Source organism: Acipenser ruthenus, chromosome 11, assembly GCF_902713425.1.
Source record: "Acipenser ruthenus chromosome 11, fAciRut3.2 maternal haplotype, whole genome shotgun sequence".
Classification (NCBI taxonomy): domain Eukaryota; kingdom Metazoa; phylum Chordata; class Actinopteri; order Acipenseriformes; family Acipenseridae; genus Acipenser; species Acipenser ruthenus.
In genome coordinates this window covers 25902821-25916643 of record NC_081199.1, presented here as the reverse complement: position 1 = coordinate 25916643, position 13823 = coordinate 25902821, and the positions used below count along the sequence as shown (strand labels likewise).

General features: G+C 32.2%; 1 protein-coding gene across 5 annotated transcripts in view; it reads left to right on the top strand.

The window, feature by feature from the left end:
* The window catches only part of LOC117426594 (insulin-like growth factor 2 mRNA-binding protein 2), a 74656-nt gene continuing 60833 nt past the window's right edge, over positions 1-13823 (top strand). For 2 of the 5 annotated variants that reach the window (XM_034044328.3, XM_034044326.3), the window contains exons 1-2: positions 1-444; positions 1651-1711. In XM_034044328.3, the coding sequence (XP_033900219.3) occupies positions 270-444; positions 1651-1711 (236 nt within the window). In that variant the 5' untranslated portion in view covers positions 1-269. The remainder of the gene's footprint in view (positions 445-1650; positions 1712-13823) is intronic. The other 3 variants (XM_034044330.3, XM_034044329.3, XM_059033506.1) reach the window with 2 other exon arrangements.

The following is a 13823-nucleotide window of genomic DNA, read 5'->3' as shown; positions in this document are numbered from 1 at the left end:
TCCGGGTAGCAACATATTTTCCTGATATTTTTAAGGCAGATTTTATTTAGAGGCGGCGCTTACATACTCAGTACAGCGTCGCATCGACTCTTCTACCCCAGTCAGAGTGTTTTGCCAAGAACACAGTTGGAACTGGGGGGTCGAGTGGATTTGGGGGGTGATTGCTGCTTTTTTTGCTGTTTTTTTTCTCTTTTTATTCTTTTCCTTTTTATTATTTTTTTGTTGGATTATTCCAGTTTTGTTACCATTTCGGAATTTTCTTTTGGATCATGAACAAACTATACATCGGGAACCTGAGCCCTTCAGTGACTGCCGAGGACCTGAAGACACTCTTCGGAGAGAGGAAGCTCCCTCTAGCCGGTCAGGTCCTGCTCAAGTCCGGTTATGCTTTCGTGGATTTCCCCGACCAAAACTGGGCCATTAAAGCAATTGAATCTTTATCTGGTAAGTGCATCTTAACTTCAGAAACAACCGCGCCACTGATTATCCTATACCGTCCATTAAAATGAATCCATTCAATAAATACCCAGAAATAACGGAGAGCTAGGAGTTCAGGACAAGATATGTTCCTGTTCGGGACGGCTTTAGAATGTGCATCACCCCAGTACCCGAGGTCAGCCGGACTACTTTACGTTCTAAAACAAACAAAACGGACACATTTAATAACCATGCACATACCCAAAGACCTTCATACAAAAAACAAATAAATCCACACATACTCCAATTAACACGTTAAATCAAATAAAGTCCCGCTGCCTTCATACGAGCGCTACATAGCAATCACCCATAGAAATACATGGAATGGTGTAGATGCTCGGGTAGGCATAATTATTTTTCAGGTATTTTTTGTCTTGATTTTATTGAAAGGCCACAAGGAAGGTAGCCGGAAAGTAGGTGCCAAGTACATGTTCCTCAAGTGCCCGGGCATGTTTTTACGAGGTGTCCTATATGTAGGTGCTGGGGGTCCGGAGCAAAGTGCTAATAAACAGGTAGCTGGGTGGACGAGGTGAGACTTCATTTCAGAGCGGCGCCAGGCCACTTTTGCATTAACACAGCGAAAGGGAAAATAGATTTTAACCCGTGAACCGCGCCGAATGCACACACACAGCCTTATCTAGAGACAGGGGAAGAGACGAAGAGGCGGTAGAGGAGGGCCGAGGCTTGTTCGGATCGTTATCTTTTCCATCTCTCTTATATTTTTTCTTCTAAAAATCTATCCCTCTCACAAGCTAAGTGGGAGGTGGGAGCAGAAAGCATGGCTGCCCCGTCCTTCATTGTGAGTTTTAAAATATGAGCTCATCACACCCCTTTGGCGCCGCTTTTGTAATTTTGTAATATATATATATATATATATATATATATATATATATATATATATATATATATATTCAACTGGCTACCGATCCACATGGGCTTCAACTTCCCCAGGTATTTTGTCAGACTTAGAAAAAAAAACTTTTAGAAGTTGTATCGTTTTTCAGCTCGAGTTTTAACTTACTGTTTCGAGGTGCAGATATATGTGAAATGGAACAATTTTGCTGAAAAACAATCAGCTAAATTAATATACCCTCTTTCCTATTTTCCTACATTATTAGCCAACTCATTTTTTTTTTTTTTTTTAGTATTGTTCTTTCTCCCCCCCACACACAGGCAAAGTCGAATTACATGGAAAGGTGATTGAGGTAGACTACTCTGTCCCGAAGAAGCTAAGGTATGATGCTATTTAGTGTTGTTATTAAAAACAATAATAATAATAATAATAATAATAATAATAAAACTACACAACATACTTCAAATGGCTACTACGAATTATTGTTGCTACATAGAGAGGGGGCTGCAAATGCTTTTTGTTGGTCTGATGAATAATTATTTAATTATGTAACCCTGCCTTTGTTTACCTAGGTCGTATGCCCTTAAGGATTATTGTACGTTTTGAAGACGTTGTATTTCAATCGTTTTAGAACCCTCTGTTCGTGTAAGAGTTTGTATTGTTAAACGGTTGAGACTGAAAAAAGGAAATCATTCTTAAAACGAAAATAGCTCAATGAAATGCTTCCTGTTGTGTATAACGTGATTATGCTTCGTTGTTTGACGTTTATTAAAAGCAATTACAATGTATATTAACTTGTTTTAAAGAAAACAAAATGTTCTTATTTTTCAAATTAATGATTACATTTTAATTCTAGTACGTATCTATCAACTATAGGCTAATACAAGTGCTATTCTGCAAACTGTCTGAAAAACGTTAATTAACAAGTGGACTGCTTCCGCTGTGTACTTGTTATTGATTTGGATAAGGAGATTGATGTTAAATACAGTACGATATGTCTATGATAAGATCTGGTTTCAAATATTTACGTAAGGACTGATATATAGGCTAGTGTCATTTTGTAAAAAACATTTCTTCGATAAAAAAATAAAAATAAAATAATACATTAGTGTACATATTTCAGCATATTCAAATATAATGACTCGTATGCTGTTCAACAGAAAACATGTATTGCTTATAGTCATGGAAAACATACGTTTTCAGAAATTATTTTTAAATTCAGTTTGTCCTTGAGAGGGAATAAAACTGTAGGACCACTTAAATAAATAACAATAATTACACACAATTCTTATATATAAGTTATTAATCGTTATAGTAACTTTGGTATTGAAAATTAAGACGTTAAACATTTTAATGAGGACAATGCTAACAGGTGTGTTTAGGTCAATAGGACGTTTGAAATACGAGTATTTAACAGACGGCGATACTTCTCAAAGAACGGTGAAGTTGTATTGTGAGAGGCGTTACATGTAGAGGCTGAACAGTTCAAAGATTTCTAGAAAAATCTGTCCATCCATCTTTCAGTTAATAAAAAATCTGGTGAACAACTCTCATGTATGTGATGTTATAGAAGTGTGTTTTTATTGACAACACCCAGTAAACAGTAGTGTCTGAGGTACACATTGGTGTATTTATTGACAACACCCAGTAAACAGTAGTGTCTGAGGTACACATTGGTGTATTTATTGACAACACCCAGTAAACAGTAGTGTCTGAGGTACACATTGGTGTATTTATTGACAACACCCAGTAAACAGTAGTGTCTGAGGTACACATTGGTGTATTTATTTGTAATTTTTTAAGCAGCAGAAATATTCAGAGATGTTTAATAAAATAAAGTTAAAAGGCCTGGCATTTACAGGAAATGATAACATTTATTTAGATTAATTGAAATACAAGTTCTATCAGAAAGTTATATACAGTAATAGCTTTGTTTACAGTTGTATATACAGTGCATTTAATCTGTAGTAGGTATTGTTTAAAGTACATCTTATAGTTTTGTTTGTCAATTGTCAATGATATTGTAGCCTTACACTATTATTGCTTGAAAACAGATATTTCAGTAAATTGGAAAACCCATTGACCGTTGGAGATGTGTTAAAAGTTTGTATTTAATTAAAAAAATAAAAATACTCCTAATGTTAGTGGCAGTTTTGTGAAGTCTTGGTATGTGTGTGTGTGTGTTTTAAATAAAGCCAACTTTACAAAAAGATTAGCAACATTAACAAAGCTGTTTGTTATAATGGTTGTTATTGGTTAAATCAGTTCATGGCCCCATTGTAGGCATAGCTTTCTGTAAAAAGCCCTGCAGTAATACTACATATATGTGAGCTTACTGGTGTTCATTTTAAATTCTCTTCCAGGTGGAATGCACTATTTTTGACAAGTAACCACAGTCAGAACTCATAGGGTGTTTTTTCTTATTTAAGTGTGTTTTGTTCTGTAGGCTGAATACTCCCAGTATGTGGCAATGCTGTGTTTTAAACACACTGTGTTACAAATGATATAAAACTTAGATTTTCCATTTTCAAAACAAAAGTTGAAAAATCTTGTTAAGGGGACAGTGAAAGGATTGACAGCAAGGTTTGGGAGGTAATGGGGCAATACACTATCCTTTGAGTTCAAAATGTCTTAATTGTCTTCACCTCAGCAGCTCAGCCAGTTTAAATGGTTTGAGGGTACATTGAAGGGAGGTTGGTTATATACCTTGAGAAGGAAGCGTGGCAGCTGGAATGGCACAGACAGCACTGGCCTGGTCCAGGTGACGATGGAATTCCTCACAGTCTGAGTCTGAGCTCAGGTCATTGCTCATGCATGATCCATAGTCTTAGCAGCTCAGATCATTTTCTCTTCTAACCATTTGTTTCGGTGCTCTTAATTGATGAGTAGATATTTGTGATAATACAGCAGTTACCATTTTGTGTGATGTGTTCATGTTGAAAAAAATATACAGGTAGAACCAATATAAATATTTTAATTGGTCTGTTCCAGTAAATACAGTTCTGTTTTTTTGTTTTGTTTTGTTTTGTTTTGAAAATCAAGAGAATTACCTTTGATTTATGATTTTGTAATATATAAATATATCAAAAATATTGTATTTGGTATATTACATATTAACCTGCCGTGTGTCTGACTGTAAAACCTATAATTTGTGCCCCTTTGGAAAAGCTGTTTAATGTGATAATGTGTGTGTGTGCAATACAATTTATAAAATGTAATATTTACATTTTTTGAGGGGATAAAATTGGTTTCTTTAAAAAATATAATTATTATTATTATATTATATGTTATTGTTTACAAACTTATTTCTGTGTTGATTTTTCCAGCAAGTAGCATTTCAAAAATACACCCATCAACAGATAGTCTGAATGAACTGGGCTTAATGCACAAGGCTGCCAAACTATTAGTTGAGCAACACCAGTAGTTATTTCTTACTTTAACCACAGATTATCCCTACATTAATGTTGGACATATTGTGGCAATGCTGATATTGACTGCCTTAAATTGCTATTATTATTATTATTATTATTATTATTATTATTATTATTATTATTATTATTATTATTATTATTTTTATTTTTATTTTTATTTTTATTTATTTATTTATTTATTTATTTATTTATTTTTTTTACCATTTGAACACAGCATGTAATTTAAATAAAAACCATTAAGTACTATTGTACATTTACTAATCTCAGTAACTGCATTTTTGGGCAGAACCCGCCCCCCGCCCCCAATCAGTTTTAGCCTTTATCTTAGCTAATATTTTAGAAGCCTGTTCAACATTTCTGCAAATAACTTTCTCAAATAACTCATAGGAATTTAAAATGTGCTAATGATAATTGTAAAAAAAAATAGTAAGATAGGACATTTTAGGTACAGTAAATCTCAGCATTCCCACAGCATCCACCATTTTTAAATACGAGATACTTCCATCCTACACATTTGTGGCTAATATCTGGCTTTAATTAAGACTTAATTCACGGCCATATTATCAAAGCTTTTTTTACCCCAGTGAGCAACTTGTTGTATTTGTGTGAAAGGAAAATAAAGCTGGCAAAGCTACAACACTGGCGATAAACAACTCTGAAGGTTAATTAAAGGACTCCACCTAAGTTGTTTCTTAATTCTGTAACATTGCTGTTTTCCTTGTACCAACTACACACTTGTGTAAACATCTGGAATAAACAACCGCGCTGCTTTGTACATCTGGTGTAGTGCTAATATTTTGCAGCCTATTGTAGATCTGTGTGAACCACTTACCCACTCTGTTTCTGCTTTTCTGTTAATAACGTTGGCAATCCCATATACTAAAGGATGTTAAGCTTTATTTCCTCCTTGACACTCCTCACGTTTCTTTCTGTACATTTTTCCCAGATTAATGTCTCCCTTTATTGGTTACTCTAGTCCTTAGCTAAACTAATGAATGAGAAAGCATTCCTGGGTGACTGCTAGATGACTTTTTTCTGCCTGGAATGTGGCAGTAGTGCATTCAAAGAAGACCACCACCACACAAATATGCAGCAATGCCCGAAATACATTTCAGGGTGCATCTATATTCTATTAAGGTAAACCCTCTGTCTGGGTTAATTGAAATTGCAAGGCTTATATCTGTGTTAACTTTGACAGGAATTAGACTCTGTAAACCTCACTGTAAACTTCACAGGGACATTGACAAAGCTCTTAGCCGAGTGTTAAGTTTGCAGCATTTATGATGTAAACTCTGAATTTTGATTCATTAACCTGAAAGGAAGGAACTTAAAAGCCTTTTTTTTTCAGACAAAGTAGGTTTTTACAACATGCCCATGGAAGATTAAAAAAAAAAAAAAAATAATCTAGTTTAATTTCATTGTTACAAGAAAAACTTGTTTGTGCTGAAGTCAGTGGCTTAATTGATTTATTGGTCTGCAGAGGTTTAAGGAAAAGCAAGACTCTTTGTAAACCCACCCATTTTGTATGTTTATGGAACACTGTTTTTAAAAGGCATTCCTTTCTTTTTATTTTCTCATTGACTTCATGAGTCACCTTAATGCCTTAATATACTAACAGGACTCTTGTTTTTTTACACTATTTCTATGGTGTATATTTTTGTAATCGCTTTAGCATTCACGTGGTAGTCTTCACTGAATGAAATAATAAAGTGATGGAAATTCAGTTGTTAAAAAGAAAAGGACTGTCGCATACTGTATTCTTTTGAACAGCAGGGAATTCCTGATTTTTAAGCAAGGTGACTTAAGCATTTTGGAAATATAGAACAGTGCTTGTATCTTTAATTTTCAAATGTTCATTAAAATATTGAGATATTTGTTCATTAAGGGGTATAATAGAGAGCTTATCTCATGGGGGTAAAACAAACCCTGTACCTCACCCAGTTACCTTGCGGTACCTCCCACAGACTCTTGTGTACCATACAGTGTGTTCTATTTATTTCAGACCTCAGTGAACACATTGCAAATGGAATCTGGTGACTTTTCTTTGCTTCTGAAAATGCATTTCTAAATCAAACAATTGTCCCAGCACTAATATAAAACAATGATAAACTAGAAAAGAAAAACTCACACCATGTCATACATTCTTCCTGTTATTAAAGACTATACTGATTCCATAGCTCTTGTCTGTCAGCAACATATCGGCAGTACAGTCTACGGTTAAGCTATTTAAAAAATGTGTTGAAGCTTTAAGTGCACTTTTACACTCTGCAAGGTATGGTCAGACCCTGCTTAGTGCACCTGGTTCAAGCTGCTTAATCATTCATTCTTCCAATATCAAGTTAATGGAACTTGATTTGCCCTTGACCCCCCCCCCCATTTGTTTGCCAATGAGAAAAATGATGTTATGTTATAAACCTTGCAAAACAACAAGGGAGTTCAGGCAGGTGCAGCTACATTATATTCATGTTTTCTGTTGTTTTTGGTAGTTTTCTTTTTCTTACCCTTGCAGATAAAATTTTACGACTGTAAGTCGCCCTGGATAAGGGTGTCTGCTAAGAAATAATAATAATAATAATAATAATAATAATAATAATAATAATAATAATAATAATAAAATAGGGGTACATTTAATTATGGTACCCAATATTTTCTCAGTGATTGTGAAATCATTTGTCTTTCATTTATAAGGCCTCGGAGATTGACTGTTCCTTGTGTGACTTGCGGTCTGGTGATGAAGTTTGCATTGTGTAAAATATGTACAACATTTGAGGAGGAAGACCATGGTTGTCTGAAGGCATTTCAAACTGTAGCAGTCCTTGTACGATCATGTAAAAAAAAAATATATGTATATTAAAAAGCCACAAAAGAGACTGGAACTAGAAACAAAAAATAAATTAATAGAAATTGTAGTAATTTTACCTCAACTGGAGGTTCTGTTTTCATTAATTAATAGATTTAATTATATTACCAGGAGATCATTCTTTTAAAAGAAACATGATTTGACATGGATGCAATTCAAAATAGATAGACTGTAATTCATTTTTCTTTAATATTTACTACATGTAACTAGTACATAATTCTGCAACAGGAATGATAAGCAATCTCTAGAACTACATACCTCAACTTTATTATAGTTATTTTCTCTATAATCAAATGTAGTGCTACAGGTAAGTGTATTCAAGTACAGTGCAATCAATACGCCTGTATTTCAAAGTATGTGTGTGTATATATATATATATATATATATATATATATATATATATATATATATATATATATATATATATATATATATATATTCATTTAAATAAACTGTTTTACAGGAAGCTACAAAAATAGCAATTTTCTCCAAGACAGAAATTGTAAAACAAATTATGTACCAAATGAAAAAGGATAATATTACATGAAGCTGTTGATATTTTATGAACGGCAGTGCTGTTTTTATTTTTATTTTTTAACAACATTTAGTAATCTAATTTTGAAACAATAACTCTTCTAGAAATCTTCTGTGTCAGTACATGCATTACCTGCCTGCATTACATATAATGCTCATTGCTTCAATACTGGCAGATAAAGAACACATTTCCTTGATTCCCAGTTATGTCATTGTAGTAGTAAATTGTACTTTACTGTGTAAAGATCCTAAAAAACCTGGAACCAAACAATGAAATAATATAACTCAAAGTATATCAAGCACTCCGGTTGTTTGGTTTTCCCACATTAATATAAATATTAAATACAAATTAGGAGAGATATGTTACTTTCTTAAGTTTTATGAGTATGTTCTGCTCTTCAGATTCACGCATTGAAAAAGCTCAGGATTGTTGGATACCTCTTATTCCTTTGTACCAGAGCTGTGTTTAAGAAGGGGTCGATTCCAACTGAATTGTTTGCAAAGTTAAAAAAAAAATGAAAACTTACTAGCAAACATGAACCACGGTTAGTTATTTTACACTTCAGATAGGGGTGTATTCACACTTTCAAATCGTTTACTCCAGTCTTTAAAGAAACCTTTTTTTTTTGACAGGAGGGAATTCAATTACAAAATGAGAAATAAACAACTTGAGATGTATTATTGTTTGTTTGGTTCAACAATTGTAAAAAAAAAAAAAAAAAAATAACAGGTGTTTTTGTCCCTTTAAATTTGATTTAAAGCTTTATCGTGCTGAACAGTTAGGATGGGCTTTAGTTTAGCAAATCACTATCAAAATGTATGTTCTGAATTTTGATTTTAAAAGATTTTAAATGTGTTTGTGATAATTAATTAATTCCGTCAATATTTCTGGACCTTTTCGGTTAAGAAATAATCGAGCTTTATAAGTTGTTAAAAATAAATGCGGTTTTAGCTAAACTATTCTCTTTTAGTTATTTTGTGTTTAGATATCTGTCTGTTCACATGCGGCACAAACTCTACTTTTCAAAGCTGTTTCTATTAAAAAGTATGTACAATTTAGACAATAATAATGCATTGTTTAATGAACTCTGTAATTCTTTTTAATTGCAATTTAGTAATTTAGTTGAGTTACAATTTAGTAATCATTTTTAGTAATTTAAATGCATCAGTGAAAGCATACACACACACAAAAATAAATAAAAAAAACGAAATTCTACTGGTATTATTTTTATATTTAGGGGTAGAAATAATTGTCTACTGTGTGTTGAAATTTCATTCACAAATCTGTCAGTGTGTAACACATTCAGGTTTTCTCAAAAGAGCTAAATCAGAATATTAGTTTTCTTAAAACAGGTTTTTCAGTTTGGATTTCATTGCTTTCAGAAACTGGTTGTACATTGTGAATTTCAGTTCAACTATAGTTTTCGCAAAAAAAAAAAAAAAAGTGGTTGAACATTTTAACATGTTTTATGTGTTTTCTTAACAAATTGTTTAGGTGAAATAAAAGCTGCCCTACTATGAGACAAACAATTAATTCAGTATTGTATGTATTATACTAATAATTTAACAAAAAAAAATAGAAGATATGTGTAATACTTTCTGTCAGATGAAAATGTTATTGAATAATTGTATAATTGCATCCAAAGCAAACCTTTTTTTTAAAAAAAATTTTAAAAATTTTTTTTATAAAAAATGGACAAAAACACATTTATTTAATCATAAATAAATTGGATAGTTTAAGAAATAACAGTTTTATATAATGTTTAATATAACATAATTAATATCTTTATTAAAACAGCAATATAATCCATTTGTCATTCTGGAACAAAATTCAGTGGCACCAGATACATTCAGATAATGTATAACCCTACATTTCAATATCCATAGTTGTTAAATTCTAGTTCCTTATTGATTTTTAACTACCTAGTTAACAGGTAGACATTCTCTTGTCCAATGCAATTTAAAATAGCTCATATTATTCAATATTAATTAAATTAGTTAAATGTGTCAGAATTATATTGTCATTTTGGTTGTGTATTTTAAATGATTTATGTTGGTAATGTTGGTCAAGTGATTTATCAGGAATTGAAGTTAGGTACTATTTAATAAATCTAGATATTAACAGCTATATAAATCTATGGAAAAAGCAAGTCTTCAAGATGAATTTTTTTTCATGTAAAAGATTGGTTTCAATGAAATAAACTGTAAAGCTTTCTTTTTTTTTGTTTGCCACAGTTTTTAATGAAAAGGAAATATGAGTTCAGTGAAGCCTTACAATGGTTCTGGTTGTATTACAATATTCCAAAATAAGCCACCATTTTGGTTACATGTTGCTCTGTGAAGTATCTGCCTTATAATTTCCTAAAGGCGGTTGGCCATCGAACTTTGTACTCTTCAACTGCTTGTCATTGTGTCTGTTACTTTGTGATCTTGCACGCAACAACTGCCTTTTAAGTTCTCCCTCCATATTTCTTTAAACAAACTTTTTTTAAGAAGAGCCAACACTGAAAAACTGGAAAAAAGCCTTTTAAACTGATAACAAAAAATACATTATAGATTTCTTTGCTTACATTTGCTACCAATTAAACTTTGAAGCTGAGGTTTAATCTTTACAGGCTTTTTCTTTGACGTGCCAAACTTCTTATTCTTGAGTTACATTGGTGCTGTGTTTATTGATCTCACTGAACAACACTGCAGAAGGCAAACTGTTAAGTTTTACAGGACAGGTCAATGTAAAGATAAAGGGACATTCAGAATAGAAAATAGGATGCACTTTTTTACACAGAGAATTGTGAGGGCCTGGTACCAACTCCCCAGTAATGTTGTTGAAGCTGACACCCTGGGATCCTTCAAGAAGCTGCTTGATGAGATTCTGGGATCAATACGCTACTAACAACCAAACGAGCAAGATGGGCCGAATGGCCTCCTCTCGTTTGTAAACTTTCTTTTGTTTCTTATGTTTCTAAAGATGAGAAGATATGATTTTTGTGCCGAATTTGGAGCTATGAGTCATGGTAGTGTAAACAGATTTTTTGATGCTGTTTATTGTTTATTGCAGCAAAAAAGGTAAATTTTATTCTTGTAAAATCGAGGTTAGGAGCTGTTTAAGATGTTTGTAATGTATGTTTTGTGGTTCAAGAAGACAAGGGGATACAAAGTTAGCTAGACTGGTTGGAGACTGTATTTATAAGCGTGCAAGAGCCAGGATGTTGGTGCTCTGTAATCAGTGCAGATTCTGTAGTGTGATTTATTATTTGACAAAGTTGTGTGGTTTCACAATTTTGATTCCATGGGAAAAAAACAAAAAACAAAAAAAACATGATTATCGATTATTGTATATAAACTTTGAAAGAAAATGGTAATTATGGTACTGCCTCAGCTGCCAAAATTGTAATAAATACCAACATTTGTGAGCAGGATAAGAGACCTGGGGAAATAATTTAACAAATGTTGTTTTATAGACAAAGCAGTTTTTTTTCTTTTTTTTTAATAGAGGTAGTTAAGTTATAGCACAATTTATTGTTAGAAGCAAAAATTGAGCAAGTAGCTTAAAAGCACACACACTGAATTAATATTTGAGAACTTGTAATAACAAGTACAAACTTTTTAGGAGACACACATTTCCAAATGAAATACAGCACAGCCTGATCCTGTAATACATCTTTTAAATGAAGAATCATAATAAAGCAGGGAAATGTACCTATCCAGACAGCATGTTGTTTTTAAAGTGCTGACAACAAGTTTGAACAGTAATGTAAAAAATAGACACAAGCATGCACAGCAGACAGAAAACGTGTTGGCGTGCTATTCTCCCCCCCAATATTACAAAAAAGAATTCTCCACACCCATTATATATATATATATATATATATATATATATATATATATATATATATATATATATATATATATATTGTTTAGGAACATCTCTGGAGAAAGAGCTGATGTACAAAATTCATCTAAACAGTTTTTATATGGTTTTATACCTCTTGAGTTGCTTGATACTTATTAGCTAAAAATTTGTATCTAATAAAAGAGAACAGGAACCACTTACTAGCTCACCATGAGAATTAATATTATTTATTTTCCATTAACACTGAAAATAAAAATACCAATGAATGTAACCTTCGATTTGTAAAACAGATTCAATGAATTTGCATAAAACACTTGTGTTACTAATAGGATGATTACAGGCTATTAGGTTAATTATTGAACTCATTTGTTTTGTCATCACTGACCCTGATTGCGTGCATCTCAGGTCGTAGGTTATTTGTACTGACATCACTTATTAGATTATTATTATTATTATTATTATTATTATTATTATTATTATTATTATTATTATTTAGCAGACGCTTTTACCCAATATCCAAAAATGCATAGAAAATGCTGGGATCAAATGGTTAGAGAATCATTAAGTTTCTTTTAAATACAGTGTAATAAAATAGATGTGTGTAAATGAATTCAGTAATCATTATTGTCAAATGTTAATACAAGGCTCTGCAGTGTCCAAGGGAACTTAGTACACAATAGCTGCAATGCATGTATCACATTTTAATAGTTGGTAAGAACTGGAAAGCAATTCAATAAAATAGATTCAAATAATAAAACAAAAGGTAGCGATAAAGAAATATTGTTTCACAAATGATGCTTTTGAATATACTTGAATATAGCCATTGTCAACCAAGCTTGAAATATTATTGTTGCTACTGTAGGTAAGCATTTAAATACAACTAAAGAAACACATCTACAACTTTGTCATATTGAATATTTAAACTGCTTTATAAAGCTGCATAACTATTGATCATATTCTGGAGTGTTGAAATAAGTTACTGATAGTGACTAATATTTTTCAGCTATGTTTTTTATTAATTTTTTTAATTAATTTATAAAACTTGGCCTAATTGACGAGACTAGCTGGTCTGTATAAATTAATTTCTGTATAAATCAGTTCATCTCTGTATAAACTCTACATTTCAAGGGTTATAAAATAAAAAGGTATGATTGTTTAGTTGAAAGTGACACTTTCAATGTGGTCGAATAATTAATTGGACAGCAGTAACATTTTATTGTGTATTAAAATCAAATCACATATAGACACACTACAGAAACATCGAACACTTCTGTTCTTCTCTGCATTATTTTGCTCCAGTGTTGCATTGCATAGTTGATGAAAAACTGTTTCAAATGTTAAACTTTCATTTTGATAGTCTGATACAGTAGTCCCAGTCTTCTGACTGACTGCGCTCCAAAACTGAACTCAAAAGTTAATCTCCAATAAGTGCAGGGAGTGGAGTGTGGACCATATTTTTGTATACTGTAATTATTTTTATATGCAGCCATGCAAAATGTAATGCAAACTATCTCACGAGCTAAGTAAGTCATAGAGCTCAATTAAGATTAAATAACATAAACATCAAGCATATTTTAGGTGCTTCCAATACCAGATCAAATAGTCAGTCGAATAGCTAGTATCGTTTTTGGATAAGCCACAGGTTTTACAAAAAGCATTTGATAGCATTTACCTGGATTGCATCCACCACTTACTGAATATGTGGTTATCCCTCGATTACCCCTAACAATAAGCCAGTGATGCAGTTTATTTTTTGTTACATTTAAGCGTGTTACAATATAAAATGTTATCAGAATGTTTTGTAAAAAATGAGAT